This window comes from Molothrus ater, chromosome 12 (assembly GCF_012460135.2).
Source record: "Molothrus ater isolate BHLD 08-10-18 breed brown headed cowbird chromosome 12, BPBGC_Mater_1.1, whole genome shotgun sequence".
Taxonomy (NCBI): Eukaryota; Metazoa; Chordata; class Aves; order Passeriformes; family Icteridae; genus Molothrus; species Molothrus ater.
Genome location: NC_050489.2, coordinates 21,148,528 through 21,171,025, shown reverse-complemented (window position 1 = coordinate 21,171,025; position 22,498 = coordinate 21,148,528). Strand labels below are relative to the sequence as shown.

At 42.7% G+C, this 22,498-nt stretch overlaps 1 protein-coding gene across 1 annotated transcript in view; it reads right to left on the bottom strand.

Moving 5' to 3' along the window:
* Positions 1 to 548: 548 nt before the first annotated feature.
* PHLPP2 (PH domain and leucine rich repeat protein phosphatase 2) overlaps positions 549 to 22,498 on the bottom strand; it is a 32,436-nt gene continuing 10,486 nt past the window's right edge. Inside the window, exons 6-19 of the mRNA XM_036390123.1 lie at positions 21,462 to 21,616; positions 16,943 to 17,089; positions 15,245 to 15,475; positions 14,319 to 14,521; positions 13,752 to 13,812; positions 13,141 to 13,236; positions 11,688 to 11,843; positions 10,556 to 10,756; positions 9,894 to 10,056; positions 8,524 to 8,654; positions 8,039 to 8,149; positions 7,391 to 7,579; positions 7,031 to 7,262; positions 549 to 5,985 (exon numbers count right to left, since the gene is read on the bottom strand). Of these exons, the coding sequence (XP_036246016.1) occupies positions 4,846 to 5,985; positions 7,031 to 7,262; positions 7,391 to 7,579; positions 8,039 to 8,149; positions 8,524 to 8,654; positions 9,894 to 10,056; positions 10,556 to 10,756; positions 11,688 to 11,843; positions 13,141 to 13,236; positions 13,752 to 13,812; positions 14,319 to 14,521; positions 15,245 to 15,475; positions 16,943 to 17,089; positions 21,462 to 21,616 (3,216 nt within the window). The 3' untranslated portion in view covers positions 549 to 4,845. The remainder of the gene's footprint in view (positions 5,986 to 7,030; positions 7,263 to 7,390; positions 7,580 to 8,038; positions 8,150 to 8,523; positions 8,655 to 9,893; positions 10,057 to 10,555; positions 10,757 to 11,687; positions 11,844 to 13,140; positions 13,237 to 13,751; positions 13,813 to 14,318; positions 14,522 to 15,244; positions 15,476 to 16,942; positions 17,090 to 21,461; positions 21,617 to 22,498) is intronic.

The window sequence follows — 22,498 nt, the reverse complement described above, 5'->3', positions numbered from 1 at the left end:
ACTAGAAACATGCTTTGCCTTGGACATACCTCTTCTTTCACTGGCACCAGTGACCAAATATCCTCACAATTACCAAAACCATGGAACACTAGAGACACTAAAGTAAAACAGATGTCAAGTAGGAACACACTAGCTGCTTTGGGGTTTGTTTGATTTAGTTTGTTTTTAGTTCAAGTTTTTTTTGCCTTTTAACATCAAGTGTCTTAGCACAGGGATTTACGTGGACAGTCCATTGTTGTCCTGTTTCTGTTAACATTTCTGTATTTCCTCTTGTTGCAGCTACTTCTAGAGCTGTACAGTGCTATTGAGAGCAAGTTCACAGGGCAGCATTCCTCTAGCAGGAAACAAAGCTGCCTTAATAATTGGTAAGCCTAATTCTACCCTCACAGTGTTCTGAAAGAAGTTTTTGTACGGAAGGCTGATGAGTGAAGTAGCACACAGAGCTCAGTGAATAACCTGCAGCACAGCTGCTGCTAGACACAGCTACCTTTGACTGGGATATTGCAGAGATTTTTTTTCCATCACAGTAACAGAATCAGAATAAGCTGTTAGATGAAAGTAAAAATCTTTATTGCTAAGTCAGCTGAAAATTCAATGCAAAAATACTCTTCCTCCCTGAACCGCTCTATACATCTGAATAAAGAATCAGTGGACTAGTGTTTTCCAGCAATCTTACGTTATTTGCCTTTCCAAAGCAATACATAGGCCACAGTGCTGAGGGCACATTCATTAGACAACCTACTCCCACACACAATAAAAACAGGGATCCTTATAGGTGCATGCTAGAGTGGGATACAGAAAATACTCTCCTTTTTAAAAACAAAACAAAGCATGAAAAAGGATTATTTAGTAAACAGTTGGTACACTGCAATATTTAACATGCGCCAGATCATATGAATAATTTTAAAAAGGTAACATTTTAAAATGTGAAAAAAGAGGAAAAGTACAGTTGAGTCTTTAGAGAGCAATAGAACAGCAGAACACAAGACCAAAGAGGAGATCTGCCTGAAGCAAGGCCTTCAGCAAGTGACACAAAAGCCACCAGCATCTATCTGGAAGGAGTGCAGAAACCCCACAGGTCCAAAGCCTTAAGTGTGGCTGAAGGTCCTGTGTACTACAGGAAAGATTTCAGACTTCACAGCAGCTTGTCCCCGAGAGAGGGGAATACTTCCTCCTTCTTGGAACAGGATGTTATCCTCCCATCTAACTGAAGATTCCAGTCTGGTATGAACAGTCTGTGATGCTGCCTCCACTGGGGCCTGTTCCTTGTTCTAGGGGCAACTTGGGGGCTATCTCTTACCTTTAACACCTGAGACCCCGCTACCCACCAGTCAATATAACCCTTAGGGGTTCCTTTTACAGAAGCCTTTCTGGACAGGACAGGACAGAGCAGTGCCTTCAGAGTACCTTTCTCAGCAAGCATGCTTATCAGCAGAGCCAGAATTACTGAAAAGATGGACCAGCAACCTCCTTGGCTGTGGCTGCGTGCAGCGTGGGAGGGCTTGCATTGCTCAGCAGGGACAAAATAGCCTGAGGACCTCAAGGTGAGAATCCCTCTCTAACAGCAAGTCTGCAAATGAGTGGGACATTCTCAGTGATGTGGCTATGTGATGATCACATAGTATCTCTGCAAACTCCAAAAACAAAAATTAGGGAAGAAACTGGAGAAGAGAAAGATAACTGGGAAGACACTTTCTGAAGACTGCTATGAGTCCTTCAGTAAACTCGCCCTTTCATACCTGTTCCACCTACAGCAGTGCTCCTTGGGAGCTTGAAATCTAAGGTAGTGTTAATAAATAAAGTAGGGGAGACACACAGGAGGAAGGAAAACAAAAGGTAGTGGAGGGAAGCACTTTGTTCTGAGAGTTGTTCTCACCAGACAGATGAAGATAACCCAGCCACTGTCTGACCAATGTCAGAAAAAAACCCCTTTTCTTTGGATGACAGTGACCTTGAAGCATGTCTCAGCAGTTGGAATCTTGTGTTAGAAAATCCAAGACACTTGCGTGAAAAAAATTACGCCAGTGTCTTTGCTGACTCCCAAAACTGGCCTAGGAAAAAGCAGTACTTTTTGTGATGAACAGGCACTATTTTTAATGCATGAAAAAGATTTTGGATGACTGGAGAAAAAGCATCACAATGCTGTGGCTGAAATGGAAAAGGAAAAGCTTAATCCTTGGAAGAAGCACATGGGAAATATGCAAAAGCTGCTTGAGGACACCAGCACTTGTCTTAGTCAAAAAGAGAAAGACTATTTGGAACAGGTGAAGTCAAGTCAGCCTGTGCTGCCTGGAGTCCGTAATACCAGCTTCACATAAATCTGTGGATTCTGCCTGGAATGTAAGAAAGATAACAAGCCATGTCTTCCATGACAGTTCACACCCATAGAAAATAGGAGCTGGCTGTATTTAAACTCCCTTTCTGCTTCAAAACCAGAGACAGCACTGGAGAAAAAGTTCAAGTAAGAATTCCTTCTGTTCCATTCTTTCACTACCTCTAAGAGGTGCAGTTCAGGAATCTGCATGCTCTATTGCAGATAGATGTGTTTTCCTTATTCCTTCAACGCTGAGCTAGGGAGAGCCATTCATTACTAACTCCTTGTGGCAATTCTGCATGCAATACTATTGATTCAGACTGGCAAGGACACACTGGACTTTCCATATCAGTGCAAGAAATTGAGAACTGATTTGCATTCATACATGCTACTCAGAGTGCAGGGCTTGTCAGAGTCTTACTCAGAAATAAGGGTTTCTGCATCAGTCCCATACTGAATGGAGGCTGTTCTACAGCCCTTTCAGGTATCACAAACTGTGAGGCTAGGCACAGATTTTTGGTAAAATTATCACCAGTGACAGAATCAAAAGTTGCAGTTGAAAACATTGGAATGAACTTCTCCTGCATACTTACATGATGATAACATGAAAGAATTTTGGTGTTTAGCATTTGAATCTTTTCTGCTGCTTTTCCTCTGCATAAAGGATTTAAACACTGTTGTTTCTGTGATTTTAAGAATTAGCTTCAACCTCCAGTTCCAAATGAAATAGGCTTTTAAACAACCAAAATTGTGAGAGTTTAAACTTTGCAAAAAGTTGGGTTGTTTCATGATTACACTGCAACTAGCACAAAGTAGATCCTAAAATGTTGCTCCTCATGCATGATAGAAATACCTTTTCTTCCTAGTGATAAGAAATTCAGGGTGCTCTGGAATCTCAGTAAAACTCCATTAGATTTTGTGAAAAGATCTATATTGACAGAATTCCACAAATAGTCTGCACAGTATTTCCTTCTGAGCAAGGCCCAAATTTGATCCAAAAATAGACAACTCAAGCCCTTCAGATCTCTTCAGAAGAAATGTTTAGTTTCTTCATAAATATATAATTAATGAAGAAAAGGCACTAGCCCACATCACAGTCAGGATTATTGCACCACTGACATGACAGGGACAGCTGCTATCCAGCTCTGTCAGAAAGGAAGACAAATCTGCATGCTACAGAGGCAGTGATCTCCACAACTCTTATACAAAATGACAACATGGGCAGCCAACTTACAACCTGCACCAAAAATCCTAATGGAAACACAAGGCCTCTGAGTGCAGACTAGCAAGTTCATCATTAGTGGGACTGTTTTAAACTTCTTTTTCAGTGCTGATAAAAATGTTAATAAGATGAAAAGTTTAATTTTTGCTTTTGTGCTGAAGGCTAAGCAGGAACAAGTTTCACCTTGTTTGTGGCCAAACTGGGCACATACCATGAAATGCTGGTTGCTGTGTATTTGGAATATGACTCCTGCTTCCAGAGGCAAGCAAAGACACTGCAGCTGACAATGCAGAGGTTTATGCTGGATGGAAAAGAGCACTGGATGCTTCTGCCAGTCTTAGAGCAGCACACCACTGTTTACAGCTTGGCTCTTCTGACTGACCACTGGGACAAGCACAAGCTCCTGGCTTTATCCCATGTCTTCTGTAGAGGAAGCCTCTGCTGTGAAGCATCCATGATGAAGGTAGCCAGGCTGCTGCTGAGGTGGGTCTGTGCTCTGCAGCTAGATGCACTAGATATACATGTTGCCTTAATCAATCAGTCCTGAGCTGATCTTTCCTATGCTTCATATAAAATGCTTTGTTTGGCACCTGCTTATCACTCAGCTATGTATTTTCTCATCCTGCAGAGAATGATCCCACCATAACCTTAACTCTCCCCTACACCAGTGCTCATCAGAACACTGGTACCCTGAGTCCTCCACTGTCCTAAGAACATCCATTGGGAAAAGTCCACAGCATACCTGCTGCAGAGTGCTTTCTCCCCTAACCCTAAATAATAAAGTGCTGGGCTGAAATGGAAATAACAGCTTAAGTGCAATAAATAAAAGTGCTAGCAATTAATGTAGGAAACCATTCTCAGGTCAGCTTCATTGCAACTGTCTGTATTCTTTCAAGGAATAACAAAGTCAGGTGCTGGGGGGAGGGTGGGACACTGCATCAGAAATATTCACAGGACTCTAAACACTGAGCATTTCTCTCTCAGCAGCCTCCTCACCCCCCCCCCCCCCACACACACACACACCAGCCCCTTTCCAGCAGAGCTGGCAGAACCTCAGGGTTCAAGGACTTACCAGACAGTCCCTAACACAGAGCTCAGCTGCTGATCTGCGTGCTCATAGAACAACTGAGACGCTATAGTGGTTAAGTGGGCAGCCCAGACATTGGCCTTCCTGATTCTTCCTCAACTTCATTAAGGAAGCAGCAGGTGTCTGTACTCCTTGCAGAATCCCAGCTCCCTCAGAGGGCATGACAGCCCTTATTAAACAGAGCTTCCTGGGACAGATAATGTGGGAATGGTACTCATAGGGTTACAAAGCTGTATCAAACTCCTCTGGCAGGGATGCTGCATGTTCTTCTTTCAGCTCCTGATCTGCTCTATCCTCCTGGTGCTGCTTCATTTGTTCCTGCACTTCCTCTTCCAGATCAGGTGGCACCACAAATTGATCTTCTGGCTCCATCTGGGATGGAGCAGCAAAATAGCCTGTCTTCTTCTTGGGTGCCTCTGTCGCTACTTCGATGAGGTTGAGGCTGTCCTCCAAGGGCACTATGGAGCCATTGGAAAGCTTCTTTCCATAAAGACAACATGTGGAAAGAGATTTTTGGAGTTCACACTTCTCCTTAACCCCTCTCTGCACAGTGTTGCTGTTTACACTGTTCTGCCTCCGAATGATGAGTACAAGCCCAGAGTCATCCTCTGGCCCTGGAGCAGAAGAGCTGTACTCTGCAGCAGGATGTTCTAATTCCATACCCTTTCCTTTACAGCAATGGATGTCCACCTCTACCTCCACTTTACTGCCATTTGTCATCACACCTTCCACAGGCTGCTCATCATCACTATCTAGACCATTGTCAGACTGGTTGCTAGAGAAGGTGGCACTGGAAGGTTGGCGCTGAAAGATGCTTGAGGGGGGCACAGGATGTAGGCTGCAACGTCGTTCTTGTCGTGGTAGCAAGCTGCCATCGAGACCAACAGCACTGTGTTCATCTGATGCAGTAGAGCCCACCTCACTGCTCACCTCAGAAGCAGACAGTTCACTGCTGAACTCTGAAGCAATTCCACTGCTACATGAAGGTGTAGCTGGTTTGGTGGTGGTAGAACTAAATCCCCCAGGGCCTGTCAGAGTGAGGCCGTGCATCTCACACGTGCAGTTGTCCTCACTGATGTTCAGACATACCACCATTGCACCAACATTGTCTTGGCAACCATAGCTTTGTGCTAAAGTGCATAGTTTCTTTGCAGCAGCTAGTGGGTCGTGTAGGTGCCGCACAGCTGAGACAGCTTCTGCATAAGAAAGGTGTTCCCAGAGAGCTTTGTTCCCTAGAAGTAGCAACTCATCTTGTACAGTCAGTGGAACAGAATAGACATGTGGTTTGGGCAGGATCCAAGGATGCAGGTACGTGCAGCCCAGCATCCGAGTACAGCAAGTCACACCATTGACTTTATTGTCCTGCAGACAAGAGAAATAAGGCAGTAGCATTGGATGTGCTATTGGGATCACTTAGAAATCAAACTTTCCCCTGCTCATATGCTGGTTTGGAGCCTCGAGAAATGCCAGTTACACAGCTGCAGCATTGGAAAAAGGAATCTAGGTACAGGTACTACAGCAAAAAACATTCACTATACCTGATGACCAGGTACAATAACCACCATCAACCATACTGGCAATAACACACTTCTATCCCACAAGACTTTTTGTTGCACTCTGAAGAATTGTAGCAGACAATTCTGAAATGTGCAGCTAGACTACCTGCAGTACACTGATCAGAGAGTCTCACTGATTAGTCTTATGTGAAACTTATTTTTTTTAGTACAAGACAGTGACTTTCAACTTTCTCAGTGCAAGACAGGTTACCCAGACATTAACCTATTTCTATGTATTATCTGAAGTATTTCCCTCTTTATTAATATATAACTGCATTCTGAAGTGTGGACACTACAACCCAAGGATAAAAAGAACAGGTAGGTATCTCAAACTGTTTCTGTAATCAGGATGTATTACCCCCTTCTGCTAGATGGTCTCCTGGCCAGCCTGGCAGTGGTCTCCCATAAAGAGAAGTGCCCACAACCCTCAGTCCTTTTTCCAAATCAGTGTTTTGAGTTTAATTTCAGTGTTCTTAATTTCTGTATCCTCTGGGTGTCAGCACTGCTGCTGCCGCCAAGTATTAAAACCCAGCAGATGAGACGCACAGGGAAGTCTCTTATACAATAATTTCACATTTCTTTTTCAGAATCCATTAATGAGCCAGTTTTTAAACTATTTAACGTGATACATTAATCCCACAGTTATTTTCAGTCAGTAGCCACAGTGCTACGCCTTGAAGAGCTGTAACACAGTGACCCATTATCAGCAAATGAAGCAGAGCAGGAAGCACTAGATCAGAACCTTCATGTCACCCTCTCCCCTGTAATGTTATGCAGACAGCTGAGCTCATATATTTGTGCCCAGCTTTTATGTGAGTGTGGAAGCTGAAGTGAAAAGGGTCCAAACCAACCTCTGTTATAATGGCTTTTTGTTCCTTGACTCTCCTGGCTTCTTCTGAACATTGTTCAAGACTGAAGACTTTGGAGAGAGGCAGTGCTTTTCCACTTCGGCACAGAACGGCTTGGCACGTCCCCACATTGGCCACCGTCAGAGAAAAGTTGCTGGCTGGATCAGCCACCTCATTACGAATGTAGCAAAGGACAGCAGAGGAACCCAGCTTCTGCCCAGCCATGCCCAGCTTCCTGTTGGAGGAGAAGGTGTAGGAGGCTCCAGACTCTACTGACAGGCATTCTGGAGCGCTGCCTCACCCCAGCTAACATTGATATACCTTATGCAAGTCCCACCAGGACCAGCCTGCTCACTGTCCTACCTGTGGGAGACCAAGAAGGTGTTGGACATGAACATGGTGTCAGACTGCTGTACCTCCTCCAGGAGCACATCAGCCATGGTGCACTGCAGCAAACGTGGCAGTTCTTCATTCTTGTCACCATCAAACATGCCATACACAGCCTCCACCCCCTCTGCAAAGCTCCCCAGTGCCAGGGATGACACACACAGCCTGTCAGAAAAGCATACAAGCTAAGTTAATATGTCTCAAAAATTATCTTGTTCTCAAAACCACAGCCATCAGGCACCTTGCTGTGAGTGCCATTCTCACAGGGCAGCAAAGCCACTATCCCTACATTCACTAGCCTGGGAGATGTACAGGTGCATTTCATTATTGGAACTCCCAAATCCTCCTTGACCACATGCAGGAGAGGGCCACAGGCACAGCTGGCAAGAGAAAAAGCATCTTTGCTGCAGAGGGAAGGAGAGTCCAAGTGTACTGGGAAAAGTGTGAAAGTTGAGGCAAAAGGTAATGTGGAGACATGAGTTACCAAGATTTAGTAAGAGATCCAGAGAGAAAAAGGGAAGGATGAGCTCTTGGGCAAAACAGGTCTGCTTGAGTGCTCAGCAGTGCACTCTGCCCAGTATCCTGAGAAGACAGTGTCAGTGTTCAGCAGACCATAATACTCACTTATTTCTTTGGCCTGCCATCTCAGCTACTCCGTGACTCCAGAAGACAGAAGTGAGTGCCGAGTCTGCCGTGAGGGAGGGCTTAGCATCAATCTTCAGTGTGCTAATGTGACTACAGAGAGAACAGAAGTTATGCTTTTCTAGAACCTGCTGAACAGGCCTTAGGACCTTGTCCAGTCTAGTTTTAGACAGCAGTCTGTGGAAAGAACTGCATCAAGGAAAGGAGTTTAAGGTGTAGGTCTTCTGGAGATGCCTGGCTGCTTATGCCAGAGACACCTGGGAAAACTTCATACCATCTGAAAAATTCCTTGCTCTGATGTTTCAGACCCAGACTTTTCCCTTCCCAAAGACAGCTGCCTCAGGCAGGGAACATTATTCCACCATGCAGTGATAAAGTGCTTTTACTTTACTATCCCATTTCCTCTCCTGGCAAGAGTTACCCTTCCCTGTGCAGGTCACTACTGGGTTGACATGTCAATGGCTCACCTGAAGATATCCAGTGTCTTGTGTTCTAACACCAGGTTTGTGTTTCCACTCAGATCCAGCTCTTGCAAGGCACCTGGCAGTGCCTCAGGGATTAGGATTTCTGTTAACTCATTGCAGCTCAAATCCACAAACTGCAGTAGCAACAAACAGCATGACAAAGAAAATACTGTGTTGTGTTGTGTCATCAGTTACTCCAGTGCTCCTTACAAACATCATAGAACCCTGCTACTTATTGTATCTCACACACAGGTTATGGAAGTGGATCTGACTTGTCAGAAGAACGATTTATAAGCAACTTGTAATAGCCATGACTCCAATACTGAAAGACTAGGTCACACCAAAGATAAAGGAAAGCCTCTATATGCAAACCTGCCTAGCTATTTAGCACTGCCCACTGTCTCAAATGCAAGCAACCAGAAATGTCAGAGACAAGGGGTAAAGGTGACATGATCTTTGATCAACTCAGAAAGGTGAGAGATCTAGAATGCATATTGTGTGGCCTCTTCTCGGGTTGATCAAGCAAAATCATAGAGCCACAGAATATCTGTGCTGGAAGAGACCTTAGAGCTCATTTTTTCAACACATCTGCCATGGGCAGGGACACCTTTCACTACAAGAAGTTGCTCCAAGACCTGTCCAACCTGGCCTTGAAACTTCCAGGGATGGGGCAGCCACAGCTTCTCTGGGCAACCTGTGCCACGGTCTCCCCACCCCCACAGGGAAGAGTTTCTTCCTAATATCCAACCTAGACCTACTCTCTTTCACTTTAAAGCCATTCCCCCTTATGCTGTCAACCGATGCCTTTGTCCAAAGTCCCTCTCAAGTTCTCTTTTAGTCACTTTAGGTAATGCAAGGTTGCAATAAGGTTACTCCAGAACCCTTTTCTTCTCCAAGCTGAACAACTCCAAACCACTCAGCCCATTGCCACAGCAGAGATGCTCCAGCCTTCTGATCAGCTTCATGGACGCCTCTGGACCCACTCCAACAGGTCTAAGTCCTTCTTGTGCTGAGGACCTGGGTGCAGCCCTCCAGGTGGGATCTCATCTGAGCAGGGCAGGGGGGCAGAATCCCCTCCTTACCCGCTGTCTATGCCACTGGGGATGAGCCCGGGATGTGTGGGGGGTTTCTGGGTGCCAGCACATATGGCCAGGGCATGTCCAGCCTCTCATCCAGCAGCATCCCCAAGCCCTTCTCAGCAGGGCTGCTCTCGACCATTCATGCCCAGTCTGGATTGACACCAGGGGCAGCCCTGACCCAGGTACAGCACCTTGCACTTGGCCTTGCTGGGACCTCCTGTTCTCTCCTAGCAGTTACTCATTTTATAGCCCAAACTCTACCCAGATATCTCTTTATCTTCTCCATACAAATACCTGAATACGGGGCAAATGCAGGATTTCTGGAAAAATGCTGATTTCATTAGAGTGTGCAATAAGTGTATGAAGTAGCTTGCAGTTTGCAACCGTTGTAGGAATCGTTTTCAGTTTGTTTCCGCTCAGATTCAGTTCTTCCAAGTGCTCCAGCTTACTAAGTTTGCTGAAATGGAAACAAAAAAATACTGTATCTTACAGACATTGTAACTTTCTGAAGTTGCAGATGAGGTATCTATAGACACTGCCCTTGATGAGCTACTTTTCTGATTTACTGACAGGAGATCCAAAGTCCTAGGAGATGCTCTAGTAAGATGCAGGGTCCCCAAGCCTGGCTTGGATTTGTACAACAGACAGACCCTTCACCATCAGTGCTGAAGTTGCAAAGAAATATCACCCCATCCCCACACATATGCAACACAAGAAGTTACATCCCTTGGTCCCCCTGGATGGCACCTTAACTAGAACAGGAAAACCTACAGACAGCACGACCCTGTGCCAATCCCCCTTAACATGCTTCTCCTCCTTTTGTGTGTAGAAAATGTCAGGTTTTTGTCTTCAAACCACAGGGAGAGCATCTCACTCTGACTTTGACTCACATACAATCATGGGGAGGTGGCAGCTTCCTCCCAGCATTGTCTTGCCTAACAGCCTTACTGACTTACCTTGCAGGGAAAGTCTGCAGGTTGTTGTTTGCCAGATGCAGGATCCGTAGGTTTGGGTGTCCCACCAAGACAGGGATGCATTGATCTGTGAGGTTGTTATTAGTCAAGTATAGCAGCTGCAGCATGCTCAAACTCTCCTCCCCCGGACACGTGGAGGGCAAGGACTCCAGGCTGTTGGCAGATGCATTCAGGTACCTGAGGCTAACCACAGCAAGTGCAAGAATCAGACTTCACATCATCCAAACCACTCCATTAACATGGAAAAGGAGCTGTACAAATGCCAGTGTAGACAGCAGTATGAGACAGGAGGCCAGACAATACTGTAACATCCCTAGTCATATTAAGCTTAGCTTAATTAAAGCACCTGAGTTGCATTGAGGGGATGCAGGGTAGTGGCCTGCGGACTTTAGCAGAAACTAAGAGGATTTAACTCTTGTTTAAGGCTTTGAAGGCCTTTGGTTTAGGTAATCCTAAATTTCTTAGACAATGGTAAGGATTATAGGGGAGATAGGAAGAAGTATGACAGACATGGTGGTTAAGATAGCAATTGTGATGCTGGTTGGTTTGTTAGTGCATCATTGTTTTATGTGGTTTGTAGTGTGCGGGGGGAGTGTGATAGTTGTGCAGTGAGTCTACTAATGACTTACTAGCTATATGCACTGTGGATGCATTTTTACAGTAAACAGTGAGTACTGAAAAGCCCATGGGTAATACTGGTGGAAGCAGACAACATAAAACTTTACTTAAAGAAGGGCTTCTTTAAAGAAGGGCTAACTCCTGTGTGAATACAGTTAGGAGAGACTGTTCATTTGTAAAGGGTCTCTCTTGTTGCTCTCGAATGACCTGAATCTAACTGGCTTCTTTTCTTTGCACTTGAACTTATGACTACTTTTAAAGACAAAGTTCTTCTGGCAGCTTCTGTTTTCCTGTAATTATACAGTAACATGGACTGATTCCTTCGAATCAGCTTGATGGCTTCCCTTATGGCACCTGAATAACCTCCTCACCAAGAGCATACCTCGTTATCTCTTATGCAAATGGAACCTTGCAAGGACAGTCACACAGGTGCCACTTTCAGCCCATACACTCCAAAGGATAATGCGGACAAAAGATGTTTGATACTGACACTCACTTCAGAGCTTTGACAAAGAGTGTCTCTGGGAGTTTAGTCAACAGATTGTGCTGAAGGTCCAGCACCTCCAGTGGAATGTGTTCTTGAAGAGGTGGAAGGCTCTGCAGATGATTGTGCCCCACCATCAACTTCCGAAGACTTAAGCTTCTGAGGATCCTAGAAAGACAGAGGGTTTTCTATTTAACTTGGTTCATTCCTCTTGACATTCACAGAATGGAAAGGTAGTATTTAATCCACTTAATTTGCTTGTACAACAGGGAAAAATTAAAATACACTGATCCATAAAATGTAAACAATTATAAAGCAGAACAACACACAGGGTAAGATGACTCAAGTCTCTCTGAATGCTTGGATGCGTATCTTCGCTTCCCTCTACACTACTACTCTTTGGTATCTTGCGGTTCGAGTCGGTGTGCATGTGCCCAGCATTCTCTCAGGCAGACAAAGAAAGAAGTCACAAAGGAATGTTTTAAATGCCTGTTGTCACTTGTAGGTAGAAAGATGTGCTTCCACAGTGCCAACATAAATTCAAAGCTTTAACTAGCGGCTTAACACTCCTGTATTATTTCTGAGGCAGTAAATTATTCTTTGCATAATATACTTAAAATATTGGTCCCTTCAATCCACTGGATTGGCTAAAATTCTCTTCTAAGTTCTCACCATCACATCCTTGCTGTGTCCTTTTCTTGCTTTTGATGTATACAGTTTTTCTGTGGCAATCACTGGAATGTCACTGCTGTTCACCTCCTATGTCTCTTGCTTCAACTTCTCCAACCCATGTTCTGCATTTCTTCCCTGTTAACCACTTCTCCATTCAATTTTAGTGCAACTTACCCCAGGCACTGTGTCATTCATCAAATCACAGCCCCATCAAACACCCTTATTAGGCTGAGAATGCTTATGGTTTGCTTCTTCCTAGGCTAAATAACTGCAAAATTGTATTAGTTCTTGGCTCTCATTCACTGCATTTCTGCAGAAACTGAAAGGGAAATAGGGAGAAAGGAGCAGGCTGATGGTGTACTGTGAAAGCTACATTTGAGATCAGCTGAATTGTCCCTTTGTGATAACTGCCTGTCAAAGGTAACAGATGAAATTTCTGTGGCATGATGCAAAATGTATTAGGGTCTCACCTATGACCTGTGTTTACAGACAGCATGATGACACATATAAATCACAGCAGCATGTTCTATGCCAGGTGCAAATAGCTGCAGTAGCAGCCGAAAGCACAGGATAGAATTACCTATCCTCTACTGTTCAAAATGCTGACCTAGAAACTGGTTCTTTCCAACATTTGAATGCAGAGAATTTATGATGCTACACAGAAAAAAAAAGTAAGTGAGAGTAAGTATCTTGACATAACAAGGAATTAAGCAACGGGAATAGCACCGCTTTTCTCTTCCCAGACAGCCCATTGTAGAAAAAAGCTCAGCTCTGTTTATGAAGGTTTTCTGACCTCGATGGAAGCTCCAAGAGTAGATTGTAGCTCACATCCAAAACTTCCAGCTTCTTTGCTTCACAGGCCCAGTCTGGGACACACTGTAGTTGATTGCTGAGAAAAGCAAGTGGGAAAAGCTAGAAACCAGCACTACATATGGAAAAGACTCTGAATGCTGCATGATTTTAGTGACAGCCAAACCAAAAGCAACAGGCAAAAAATGAACAGCATCTGAGTTAGTCACGGATAATGCAAACTGAACTGGCTCATGACTTGGCAGGGCATCCTATCTTACAGGTCTCACAATGCTGCTCCAAGGGCAGGTCTAGGCAATGAAACCAACAGCAGAGATCACTTGGAACTACTCTAAATATTTGATCCACAGATCCCCCCCCACTCAGTTCAGTAAGCTGCCAAAGTTCAGTGGTCCCTGCTTGGATTTTTTTTTCCTAATCACAGCCTACAGCTGAAGGACAGCGAAGTCACCTGAAAAGGTCATACTGGTTCAGAAGGGCTTCTGGTCTGGGACACTTTCATCATTGTTTAGTGCTGGGCTTTGAAGTTCTATTGTTTTTAATTGCTCTCAAGATGTCCAGATACTTGCTTTAAATTCTGTTATTATCACTTACTGAGAGAGTTCTAGACATGTCAGTAGACCAGGAACCGGATAAATATTGACAGCTGTCAGACCTGATGAAGTAAAGCAAATAAGTATGATTGCAGAGCTTCAGAGAGAAAACAGCACAGAGATGCAGCTTAGTTATCAAATGAGACTCACAGTCTTTCTTTATGGAGACTCAAGGTCCCCATTGATACTTCCCATCACGGAGTTCACACTTCATACATCTACCATATGACACACTATAGTGTCTCACTATCCAGTTCTCCATCTGTCATGTGGAGCACCAGAACAAGGGAGAACTGTACTTTTCTTTGTGGGCTCCCAAACAGATCTCAATGGAACATGAATTCCTTGGATATAACACTACAATCTCCACACTGTTACACAGCCTATGTACACCCACACGTATGTGTGACCCATAGGAGCTAACCTCAGAGGACCCATTGCATATGGTTCCACCACAATGACATCAACATAAGTATTTTTTTAATGCGTGAGAGAGGACAAAAGGCTGTTTTCCTTTCCTCTCAGGGCTTAAAGAGAAAAGGCAAGTGAAGAAGACAAAGAGACATACAGTTGCTGTTGGCATACAGGGCCCGAAGGGAGAAGCCGCTCAGAGTCAGCTCTCTCAGCTTATTTCGCTCGCAGTGCAGCTGCTCCAGGCTGACCAAGGAGCTCAGATCCAGATCTGTCATCTGATTGTCTCGTAAATCCATGTAAGCCAAAGATTTGTTCCCCTCCAGAGTGTCAGCTGCTGCTCTCTTCAGGTTGTTCAGCCTAAACACTCAGAGATGAGTTAAAAAGTCAGAAAATAAGACACTGAACACTGGACATTGGTAAGAGAAAAGAAAGAAGAGGAAATGAAGAATTCTGGTGAAGGCTAACATCAGAGGTGAGTACAGTGAATGAGATGTGTGACAAGCAATGGCAAATTTCAGGCAGTGAATACAAAGAAAAACATTGTCTACACTGCTACACATAATCATTTTAATGATTCCCAAATTCTTAAGAGATTCTGAAAAAAGACCCAGTCTAGAAAACAGAAACCAGGTCAAGGGGCAGCTACTCTGCATGGACACAGGAAGCTAATGCAGAGAACAGATACTAGACTGCCTTGCCACACACAAAAAGATCTTTGTTCCTTTCTGAGAGATCTGCAGTTGGCAGCCTGGAGAATCAGGATCACATCTCTAGGGCAGGGAGGCAAAGAAGGGAAGAAGAGAACAAGGTTTGAGTACCTTGAGCTACCAAAGCTCAACTAGAGCTGGAAACCAGAGAGCTGGGTCACATTCAGCATCTGGCACTGCTCAGTTAAGCTTGCTTTTCCAAGTGGATTCTGCACACCCTCAGAAACAGAACTCCATAAAAGCTAAAGAACCAGTAAGAGAAAAAGCTGAACCTAGTTATTATAGCAAAATGTACCAGAAGTTGCACAGATCCTCTGCTGTAAATGGAAAGTACCAATCTATTTTATAGACACCTGCCAGTTTCACCCCTTACCTCAGGTCCACACTTTTGATGTGACCCATGCGGTTCAGCACTGTCAGGTCCAGGGTCTCTATCAAGTTCCCTGCCAGGGCTAGTTTCTCTAAGGTGACAAGTTTCTCACAAATTGCTGGCAGTTCACAGAAGTTATTGAAGGAAAGCCCAAGACAGCTGAGCTGCTGCAGGTTTCCCATGTCTTCTGGTAAGGATGTGAGGAAATTGCCATCAAGACAGAAGGTCTGGAGACTGCAACAGTGAAAAAGAGAAAGAAAATACTTCTGCAATGAGCAGTGAACATCACATTTCGTATTTTTAGTGAATTTTCTCATATAGTTAGCTGATCTCAATGTGGTTATTTTTAAATAACAGCTAATTTTATTCTTATACACGTAAATTTACTGAAGTACTTTTATCACACATGTAATAGGCTTGGAACTTCCAGTTGTGCCAAAGATTGTAAGTTAACATAAGCAAAATACAAACCAGTACTTACACTGTAAATGAAAGATATTTACTTAATTGCTTAATTTTCTACAAATGGCACAGTTTAATCACACCTCCTACCACATTAATGCACTAGTAGAAGATTTTTACACTCCAGTTGTCCGTTCCAACACACACTCAGAAAAGAATAAGGTAGCTCTGTTGTATAATGAATTGTTTCAAAGGTTGTATGGCTTTTGAGACTCAGATCCCAAGTATACAATTCCCTTACTATGATTATGTTCCAACAGAGATCTTTCTGTGTTTAGTGGTGGTAGAAATTAAATCCAAGGCCACAAAAAGTTCTTATGAATAAGGGCTCAAGGAGTCATCAAGATAACTGGACCCATAACTATACTATAAACCTCCAGGAGGTGTATGCCTACATATAACTTTATCCTCACAGTTTGCATATGGCTAAAAGATTATTGAGGAAATTACTTGTTCACATCCAGTGTGGCTGCAGACACGCCTTTTTTAAAGATACAAGTTGGAGGAAAAGAAGGCCCCAACAAATCAACAGTTCAATATTAATGTTTATCCATATGTACATTTAGATAAACATCTGTTGATGTTTATCTAAATGTACTAACAGTCTTGCAATTAAATTTGCCTAAGCTTAAGCTCTTATGCATTTGGGGCAGCTACTGGGGAAAATGGACAAGGCTCCAGCAAACACTTTAAGACAAAATTTTCAGAGGGGATTGCTCAAGTTTTTTCATGTTAAAATCCTCTAACACAAAAGCAGCTAAATCTGTAGAACACAATCAAACATACCAGTGCTGACAAAAATCACTAGACCCCTGTGAGAAGTTATCACAGAAAAGTTTTTACAATAAATTAAAACTTCAATAGAAATTACATCAGTACTGAAAATATTAAATTCAAATAACAAATGCAGAAAGTCAAACAACTCTGAAGCTGCAGAAAAATGCACATAGACTTATTTGAGAAACAATGCAGTTGCCTTCAGTGCTTTATCTGTATCAAGTTTCCTTATGTTTTCTGCGCTAGCAGTTGTGATGTTTTCCTGGTAGTGATTAAGGGATTGCACATCTTAGTTCTTGACCTTCTGCTGGAGTCAAATTAATCATTCAGCCTTCATGGATATAACAGGCTGCCCTAGTTTTTTTTTTTTTTCACACTTTCAGAAACAGTAGCTGCACATCAGTAGTGCTCAGCTGAGGCACCAAGGGTACTTATGATCACAGATGTAAAGAACATACTCACTTCAACAGTTTGCCAATCTGACTTGGCAAGTAATGAAGTCCATTACAGGAAATATTAAGCTCTGTCAGAGTAGAGATCTCACACAGTGATACAGGAAACTCTCCCAGTCTATTATGAGACAAGTTCAGACTCTTCAACTGAGAAAACCTATTAGCAAGAACACTAGTTAATGCACAAAATACATGTCTAAAAGCAAAAATACACAAACCAGTCATAAAGAATTTTAAAGTATTTGTACACTGGTGATACAGTCAGCTAACTCATTACAGGAGTCTCTGCATAAATTTGGGTTTAAGTCATTGATATTCTTCTCAACTGTCATGCTGAAAGTGATCAAATACCACGGGTTTACTGCAGCAACTGATAATGACCTTCTACACCGACCTAACAAGCTTCGTCCTAGTGACTGCTACTAAGATTAAGGTGAATAAAATGCTCAGTTAAAAAATTTACCTTAGAAGAATTAACTACAGTAAGAGTCTACAATTATTTAGCTTGGGAAAAGAGGAGCTGAAAATATTTATTAGGACTATTCTGAGAATAAAACAGAAAGCCAAGCCAAGCTGTAAAAGGGAAAACTAGGAAAGCGCTTGCTTCATGCTGGGAAGCCCAAGAGCTGCACCCAGAGGTCCTGGAACAAGATTGCACAGCCACAGTGCTCCTCGCTCAGCAGACTGCATGGCACACACTGCCCCAAGAACAGGCAGCCCCACAGTCACCACAGCCCCTCCAGTGCCTGCAAAAGGGTTACCTAGCTCTAGCTCCTTCAGCTAGCTCCAAAGACAGAGAAGGAACTTAGCATGGCTGGGGTAACACACAGCAGGGTTCTCCTCCAAGAGTTCCTGCCTCCTTCTACAGGAAGCAAAAGTATTGTTCCCCAAGCATTGTTCCCTCTTCATCCCAAACTGGAACCACCAAAAATTAATTCAGTGGGGAAATTAGTATCTCACTTCAATGAGATAACTGCACATTTCACGTACCAGAGAACTACTTCTTGGAAACATGCAGTTTTTCATCTGCCTCCCCCACCTGACTTTTCCCAGGCATTGGTGAGTAGCTCTTATTTTGAAACAAATGTTCTAATATCAGTAACAAAACCAAGGTTAATTAGCTTGAGGGAGAATATTACTTCTAGCTTGAGATGTCTTGAAATATAGAACTGAAAGGTTTTGGAGTTGTTTTCTTCTTTATAGTGACGTTTTTTGGATTCAAAATACTTGTAATGATCTGTGTAGGAATTATGCATAATATTCCTCCATGCTTTATAACCTTGGGGGATGTTATTCTTTTGAAAGAGGGAGCATAGCTGAAACTTGGATATGAGTTGTTTGCTTTGAGCACCCCATCATATGAATAAGGGCACAGGCATTTTTGTTTGCTACAGCCACAGACTCTCTTGTACTGCAACTGAAAGCCAAAGAGAAAAAGATGCTATGTTGGTAAAAGCCTTCCTCAAAGGAAGGATAATGCAAAGGCCTAACAATGATACAAAAATTAGAAACTTGCACACAAAACTCCATCATAGTATTGGAAAAGAAGGAAACAATGAGGATGAACCTAAAGATTTTAGCAATCTCATTAGCTGGTTCAACTTTAAGAGATTTAGGACAGGTCATGGCTCTCAGGGTTTGAAATCAGCAAATGCTTTAATAAAACTGCTTTCTCAGGAGTTCTGCAATGGCTTTTGCGGCACCTGTTCTTAGTGCCAAGCAGTGTTTCCTCTCTCTAAGAGCATAGTGAGCAGCTGCTCTGAGAGACGCAGCATTAAACACAACAGCACAACTAATGTTTAGAATTCATCCCTCTGCAAAAATATCAAGGCAAGCACAAGAGGGGCATTACAGTTTCCAAAAGCTGAAGGGAAACTGGTATATGACACAGCTTGGTCTGAGTTTCCTCACGCAGACTTCCATACTCAGTGGGAAGGACAGTACTCTAAAGCCTTTTGAGCTCTCCTTCTGTTCCTTCTTCTTTGCCTCAGTAAGCTCATGTAGTGATGTAGGAGTGGAGTGGAGTGGAAATGCAACTCTCATTCAAGCTGTATATATGAACCAGGTATTATAAGGGATAAAGATTCCAAAATCGTTGTGGCTCCGCAGGTTATGGTTTCTGCTCTCACAGGGCATACTGAGACAACAAAGAAGTATGGAAACACAGCAGTGCATCTTCCATGGCATTGCCATGTGACCGTGTTCACAGGGGTTCTTTGATGAGGGAAGAGACGAGAATGTTGACTCCATGTTCAGAAGGCTTGATTTATTATTTTATGATATATATATATATATATTACATTATAACTATAATAAAAGAAAAAGAAGGACAGGTTTTCTCAGAAGCTAACTAAGCTAAGAATAGAAAAGAATGATAACAAAGGCAGCTCTGTCAGACTCGGTCCTTGATTGGCCATTAATTATAAACATCCAAGATGGGCCAATCACAGGTGGACCTGTTGCATTCCACAGCAGCAGATAACCATTGTTTACATTCTGTCTCTCAGGCCTCTTAGCTTCTCAGAAGGAAAAATCCTAAGAAAGGATTTTTAGTGAAAAGATGTCTGCGACATTACCATCCTCTGTTTAGCAGCCCAAACTGGTGCTGCCCTGAAATATTCCAAGTTTAACACATCCTGTTCTGCCACCAAAGCACACCAGCACAAATATGTATCAACTAGCTAAAATGCTGACAAGAGACATGCAGATGTATACATGTGTGCGCACACATGTATCAATGAAGACCAGATCTCAGAGTTTGTCAGATAAGGGAGATGCTTGAAAGGCACTACAATCCATAAAAAATAAACTAGGTGATGTAACAAAGCAGTTAGGGCTATTTAATGCTCTTTGCTTAACATTTTCCCTTTAGCCAGTTATTTTTGCTCCGTTACTATAGTTATAGGTAATTAGACTCCTAGAGCTTGAAGATCTCAGAGGAAGAGATCTGATCATTGTGAAAAATTCTGCTGTTGGGAATTGACAGTCTCAATGCACTGAGAGCACCTACTGCAAGTGAGCAAGGGTCTTCCTGTGGTGCTGTAATCTTAGAAGCATCCTAAAAACCTCAGATAGAAAATCTTTTCAAAAGGCAATGAGCAGCCTTATGTGGGCAACCTAATGCTATCTGCTTATTCAAGATTGTGTGAAGTGAGAGCTTCTTTTATGGCTTTTGTTTGTTTGCGGATTTCAGCTTCATCAGACAGTCACTGCCAGGAAAAGAGTTGAGTTTCTGACATGTCAGATTTCTTGTTGACTACATGCAAGGTCAAAAGAAATTTCAAGCCCCTTTCTGATCCTGTGAACCAAGGATACTCCATTTTAGAAAATGAAGTTCTGATGTGCTTTTCAAAATCATACAATGTAGCTGAAGAGACAAGTAGAAAGCAAAATCTTAAATGATTTTAAGCAGCTTCTCCAGTAACAGAATCTATTACAATTCAGCATTAGAAAACTTTTAAACAAATTTGGAAAACCAGACTAGATTCTGGCTTGCAAGGAAACTGCAAAGAATTCCCAAAAGTGAGCAATTTTTTTTCATTGTATATTCTCATAGATACCTGGGCATCTCATTACCCTAGAGGAAGAAAAACTAAATAGCACAGTAGTAGGCCCCTAGAGACAAAGAAAACAAAAATAAAGCCTTCCCCACCCCACCCCGCCTTGAAAAAAAAAAAAAAAACCCAACAAACCAAAATGACAAAAACAACCAAACCTCAAAACCACAACAACAACAAACCAAAACAAACAAAAAACCAAAAAGCAGTTTTGCAAAGTTTCTCCACATACATTTTCCTTAGGGAAATGTATTCCAAACAGAGCCATTGGACAATATTACTATAAGCTTCCTAACAGTTTCCAAAACTCATAGAGCAACTCCTTGAATTCTGTTTAGCATGGCTGGTATACATATTAACAGACTAATCTCCCTCTAGATTTGTATGATTTTGGGAAATTAATTTAAAAATATTTTTGTAAGACTCCTTCACTTACCTAAGATGACTACATCATGCTTCCATACCATCACACAACTGCTACTCTCTTAAAAGCAGATCATCACAAGTTTCCAAAGCAAAGCTGGAGTCTCACAGGCCCTCTGCCAATTCCAAATACACATTAAGAACTTGCCGAAACAAGGTTTTTCAGACCTAAACTTTTTCCTACAAACTTATTCACAGCAGCAGCATTATGCTTTTCCTTGCTTTTTATTTTATACCCCAAGATGGTCTCTGCTTAGCAAGCAGCCTAATATTACTATTGCATCTTGTCCACAGAAATGGCATGTCACCCCACAAGGCTTATCTCACATCAGAGTTAGCACAGAATTTGTGGAAGGGAGCTCATGAATACTATAAATTGTTGGAAGTTTATTCCTGCTTGTGCTGCTCAGTTCTGCTTCCAACCCCCTCACTTGTTAGAGCTTCCTAAAGATCAATTTTTTACCATCCCCAAGAGAACAGGCAATACTTCCTTCCTGTATCCATATGTCAAGGACTCCAAATGTAGGAGAAAAATGATTCTTTGCAGACCTGCAAAGAGAGTCAAGACTCCCTGCTCCACTTGTTCTCATAAAATTGTGGCGTAAGTTGAGGTAGGTGATATCTTGACTGTAGAAGAGGTGCTCTGGTACTTCCTCAAGGCTGTAGCATGAAAGATCAACCATGCTAAATCGCATAGACACAATCTGAAAAGAAAGAGAAAAAGCTGCAGCTGTGCAACAAATTTTCTCTGGAAGTCTAATGGAAGACCAAAGAATACAAGTAATAAACAATTTGCAAGAACATGAAAGAACCCCTTGTACCTACCAGGTAGAGTCCATGTAGGAAATGGGAGTCCATGAAGTACAAGCCTATGCCCCTTGCTACATCCCTGACAAGGATGCATAGCTGGATACCAGCCAGGATTCACACAAAGCCCTGCTCTGTATGTGCACTGGGCACACTGCCTAAAGGCAAGGCTGTAAGAGAGCCAGGGTAATAGAGGAAAACGGATCTTTCAGGAAACTCTATTGAGAAATCTCAAGTGCCTTCCAAAGGTGCAAGAAGCAACAGGAAGCAGCTGATTTTCCAGTTCAGTTCTGTGAGGTTTACAGAACCTCTGCCTAGCATAGCTGCTTCTTCTGTACTTCTAGCTACTTCTTTCTTTTATTAGCTTGTGGAAAGTATAAAATTTGAAACATAACTTGTTATAAAAAGGCTTCATAAATTATGGTTTTGCAGCATTTCATAAAGTCTCTGCAAATCTCATGTCCTTTCATAAAGTATGTTTTGTCTTGAGGTCTTCGGTGATTAATTTGACATTTTATGACCTGCTTTACCCTGAACTCATTTTGTATTTCTTAATATCCTTGCTGACCTACAATGTCTCTGTATCTCAAACCTCAAGGCAGCCCTGTGTATGTTCAGGTCATACTTCAAGCACATTCAAGTAGGGCAAATGCAATCTGTAGGTTTCTATGGCTGTAGTCAGCCAGTCCCTGAGGTTTGCTCTAGGGACCTGTGATTAAGTTAGTCTTGTAGGTGCAGCAGAGGTTAAAACAGCACAGAACTACTGCTCAACAATGTTG